This window comes from Stegostoma tigrinum, unplaced genomic scaffold (assembly GCF_030684315.1).
Source record: "Stegostoma tigrinum isolate sSteTig4 unplaced genomic scaffold, sSteTig4.hap1 scaffold_526, whole genome shotgun sequence".
Classification (NCBI taxonomy): domain Eukaryota; kingdom Metazoa; phylum Chordata; class Chondrichthyes; order Orectolobiformes; family Stegostomatidae; genus Stegostoma; species Stegostoma tigrinum.
The window spans coordinates 1,289-6,081 of NW_026728457.1; the positions used below are offsets into that span (position 1 = coordinate 1,289).

The following is a 4,793-nucleotide window of genomic DNA, read 5'->3' on the forward strand; positions in this document are numbered from 1 at the left end:
GTCTGAGCGACTGTGGAGCTAGGGTACTGCATATGCGATTTCAAAGGACGTGTGTGTGCCATGGTCTTACTTGCCTCATTAAAGTGGGCAATGAGACTGAAAAGTTTAGGAATCATTCACCTTGAATATATATTGTTCCCATGGAACAGCTCATCATGCATTACATATCCTTGCTTGCCCTGTGCAAGTACATCACATTACAATTAGAACATCCGAACTCAATTTGACACCGTCTGCCCTTCCAACGAGCTGGCTACATACTCCTGCAATCTAAAACTAGTCTCCTCACTACTTGCCACCACACCAATGCTTGCATCATCTGAAAACTAACTGATGATACCTCTTCAATAAATGTTCAAATAATTTGTAGAAATCAGGAACATTTCAGACACCAGTGCTGATCCTGGTGGGTGCCCAGGCTTCAAATCATTTTAATAATCCAGTGAATGGATAATCTAAAAGACAGTAAATTGACATGGTGGATAAACCATGAATATTGGCATAAAGTCTCATCAAATTATCTGGACTACCTTCGTGATGGGAAACATTATTCCATTCTTCAATTCTTCTCTGAATTTCCTCTGGGTAACTGCATAAATAAAGGTGTTGGTGCAGCAACTCAGGAGCTGGAGCATGAAGCCAATCTCCCTTACGAATGTTGGCAGAGGAACTGGATATCCCAAGTAATCAAATCGTTTCAATATGGAATCAGCAATGAATACCACCCACAGCACGATGAAATTGCCAGATATGATGAATAACATAATCATGGATTTCCTCCGACTCAACATCTCTGCGTCACTGGCACTGGCCCCAGGCGTATGACCCAGGACTCTCCTCCGAGCTCTGTTGGCTGATATAATGTTTCTGACTGTCAATGCGTTTAACAGTAGAATCAAAATAAATGGAACAAATGGTGTTATTATATAGTGCATTAATTCAATAATAGTCCAGACAATTGAAGAACTTACATTTGGAGGTACTCGACAAAACCATGGGCTATTAGAAAGCCAGTATTTGTTGTAATACATGAAATACCAGAAAATGTTCTTCAAGCAACTCATCACAGTCACTGTTCCTAAAATCGCACACGCTGTTTTCTTGGTGCAATGTTTATTTCTCAGCTTTTGGCAGCATATGGCCACAAAGCGATCAAAGGTGAACATGACGGTGAACCAGACAGAACAGTCTGTGGCAGCATAAAGTATAACAGCATGGATGTTGCACAAGTGAATATAAAGCAGGAAAAGAAACTCGTCCCGATATGTGATAGGAATTTGTCGTAGTATCAGATCGAAGATAATAACCAAGAGATCCGCTGCTGCCATGGCCACCAGGTAATAAGTGACACATTTGGAAAGGCCACACTTTCCCCGAACCAGGATCATTATTGCAATCATGTTAACTTGAAAGAAGACAGTGGAAATGATCAATTATAGCTCAGATATAACACAGGAATGCTTTTCTTTTCTGCTTGCTTTATTTCCAGGAAATGGTGAAATTAATTCTGAATGAGTATTTAAAGTATTTGCATCAATATGAAACCTTATCAGAAATGTGCTGTTTAACGTTCAATCCAGAAATGAATCTAAATGTGCTATTTGTCAGAGAATGGAAAGACTGCAGTCCAAGTCAATGATAACGAGACAAACAAAAAAAAAATACAACACCGTATTTGATAGTATAAACTTCACAACATTTGTAACTGTTCATTGTTTGAACAAATAATAACCTGTCACACAAGGAGAGAAACAGCAATGACTGTTGAATACAATGTTTCTGAAAATGAATGGGACAAGTAGAAATGGTAATAAAAGCAGTTACAACAACATTCCAATGAAGCATTCTTTGTCAAAAGGAATTTCTGTAACAATGAAAACAATCTTCTTCCTGAGAGAAAGGACATAGCGCTTGTTTGATAAACTGCTGCTTCACAATAAATAAGTAACTAAGATTTGTCTGCAACAATAATCTGCCGAGCTAAAGGGGCCAACTGCAGGGAAAGCTGTTTCGTAGACAGACACCCAACGCCAAATATAGCAAGGAACAATGGCGTGACATTATGTGAGAAGGCATGCTGCAGGCTTGAGGTCTCCAAATTGTCATTAATGATAGGAATGAAAGAATCTTTCAAATCAAAAATAATGCTGTATCCGAAACATTAATAATAGACAAAATTGTGTAAGAATACAACAGCAGAACGAAACAACAGCAGCATTTCAAAGAACAACACTGCTTAAAGTTTGAACCCGGGGCACTTCCAGAGACAGACCACTGTCAGTTGAAATCCTGGGCAGCATTCACCATTATTCAGATAATACCTAAACTCGGTTACTTGGCTTAGATTTTCTCCGTGGGGGTACAATAAAGTTCAAATTATTGTTTCAGTACTTGATGTTCTGTGAGAATTTGTAATAAGTATCGGAATGAAAGATAAATTGTTTACCAAAAACATATGGATCAGTGAAACAATGTTAAAACAAGCAAAAAGGTTTTTCAGGAAAGACAAAAGGAATAACTGCAGTTTGGAGCCACATTTACCAACAAGCACAGCAATGCTGGAGACAAATGAACTATTCAGAATCTCCGATGTCTGGTTCTGTTCTGTTGTGTCATGTATACATTTTATTAATTGCCGTTAGTTTTTTAACAATCCCAATCTTAACCCAGCTTGAGAGCACAAGAACGGAAAGAAAGGAAAGAAAGAAAGGAAGAAAGCAGGAATGAAGGAAAGAAAGAAAGCGCAGCTAGATAGATAAACAGAGTCACTGCAGTGTGGAATGGAGGAACACAACAGGTAAGGCAGCATCAGAGGAGCAGGAGAATCGATGTGAGGACTTAGATCCTTCAGCAGGAGAGAAAGAATTTTTTTGCCTCGCATGTCTTACACCGTCAATGAATTCTTGGAGAAGAACAGAATTCTTCTTGATGTCTACTTATTTCTGAAATGTGAGGGAGATCACTAAAAAAATCTGTCAGAAAATTTACAATGAAACAAATGATTATATTCCTCTTTTTGAAACATCGTTGACAGGGTGTAACTTACCTGGGACACCAAACGTGGCTAAGACTGGGTAGTAGATCTTCTGAACATCAGTAATCACCCACAGAATCTTCAGCTTGATCCAAAAGCTCAGAGACATGATTTCCCTTTGATAAATAATAGTTATTTTGATGACTCTTGTTAAGTATAAGGCTGTTGTCTCTTTAAGAGGTTAGGAAAGCTTCCCTCATTTATAGGATGGAGAATTCATTAGAACAGAAAAACATTTCCCGAGTTAATGAAACCTAATTACAACCACTAGGGCAAGTAATAAAATCAACAACTAGTGTAAGGGGAATTTTTACATAAGCACTGCATGTCCTGACCAGTTAATCCTATCCCTTCTCCTGAAAACCAAGAATTAGTCAAATTCTGCACATGAACAGAATAGGTCATGCCCAACAATTCAAACAACAGCATCCTCTGAAACAAATCAATAGTGGGAATTAAGAACAAAAATTACATGATTATTATAATGGGGGAGTTTAACTGTCAGGATTTAAAGAGACGATATTGGCATAATTCAATGGGAGCGTTGCTCACGTCCTCACAAACCACACCACCTCGTCAGGCCAAGGGGGCGGGATGAGGTTAGTAGGTAGGAAATGGAGGTGCGGCATGAGGTAGGAAGAGGGGATAGGTGACAGGAAGAACAGGTTCGGGAGGCGGAGACGAGTTGGACTGGTTTTGGTATACAGTGGGGGGAGGAGAAGTTTTGAAGCTTGTGAAATCCATATTGATACCACTGGGCTGCAGGGCTTCCAAGTGGAATATGAGTTGCTGTTCTTGCAACCTTTCGGGTGCCTTCAGTCTGGTACTGCAAGAGGCCCAGGATGGACATGTCGTTTAAAGAATGTGAAGGGGAGTTAAAATGGTTTGCGACTGGAAGGTGCAGTTGTTTGTTGCGAACCAAGTGAGGGTGTTCTGCAAAGCGGTCTCCAAGCCACCGCTTGGTTTCCCCAATGTAGAGGAAGCCACACCGTGTACAGCGGATGTAATATACCACATTTCTAGATGTGTAGGTGAACATTTGCCTGATGTGGAAAGTGATCTTGGGGCCTGGGATGGAGGTGAGGGAGGAGGTGAGGGGGCAAGTGTAGCACTTCCAGCGGTTGCAGGGGAAGTGCCAGGTGTGCTAGGCTTGGTGGTGGGGTGGAGTGTGGAGTGGACAAGGGAGCCCCGGAGAGAGTGTTCTCTGCGGAAGGCAGACTAGGGAGGGAATGGAAAAATATCTTTGGTGGTGGGGTCGGATTGTAGATGGCAGAAGTGTCGGAGGATAGCGCTTTGCTACATGCAGAAAAAGAAACACAAGAGAGCGGAAAAGCGGTGAGAGGCCTCAGGTGTTTTCACTGCAGTAAGGTCAGACTCACAAAGGCATACTGCTGATGGCTTAAGAGAGTCAATGCGAAAAGAAGATGTGGCAACAGAGGCTAAACCAGTGGGATTACTTGAGGCAGTGAAGGAAATCATGAGAGAACTGAAGGCGCTGCAGCAGAGTGCACAGTCTAGTTATGGTCTGTATCATAAGATAACGCCCAATCTTGTCAAAGACTTCCTCTTGTTGGGTAAGATTTACTCAGGTCGAACAGAGGGCATAGGTAAACAAGTTAAAATATTGAAATATACAGGACATAGCCCGTCTATGATAAAAAGAAATGAAAATATTTGCACTCCTTCTGAAATATTGCCTGAGAGACTGCTAATCTGTGAAATCAATAGAGAGAGGAGTACCGCTCCCTTGTGTAAGATC

The 4,793-nt window shown here is 41.0% G+C and overlaps 1 protein-coding gene across 1 annotated transcript; it reads right to left on the reverse strand.

Moving 5' to 3' along the window:
- Nucleotides 1-530: 530 nt before the first annotated feature.
- On the reverse strand, nt 531-3,193 carry LOC125448619 (probable G-protein coupled receptor 139; the record flags this gene model as incomplete). The annotated part of the gene is made up of 2 exons (XM_048524025.2): nt 3,047-3,193; nt 531-1,405 (listed from the first exon to the last, which is right to left on the reverse strand). Coding segments are annotated over exons 1-2 (972 nt in total), but the record flags the coding sequence as incomplete, so codon positions are not given.
- Nucleotides 3,194-4,793: the final 1,600 nt, after the last annotated feature.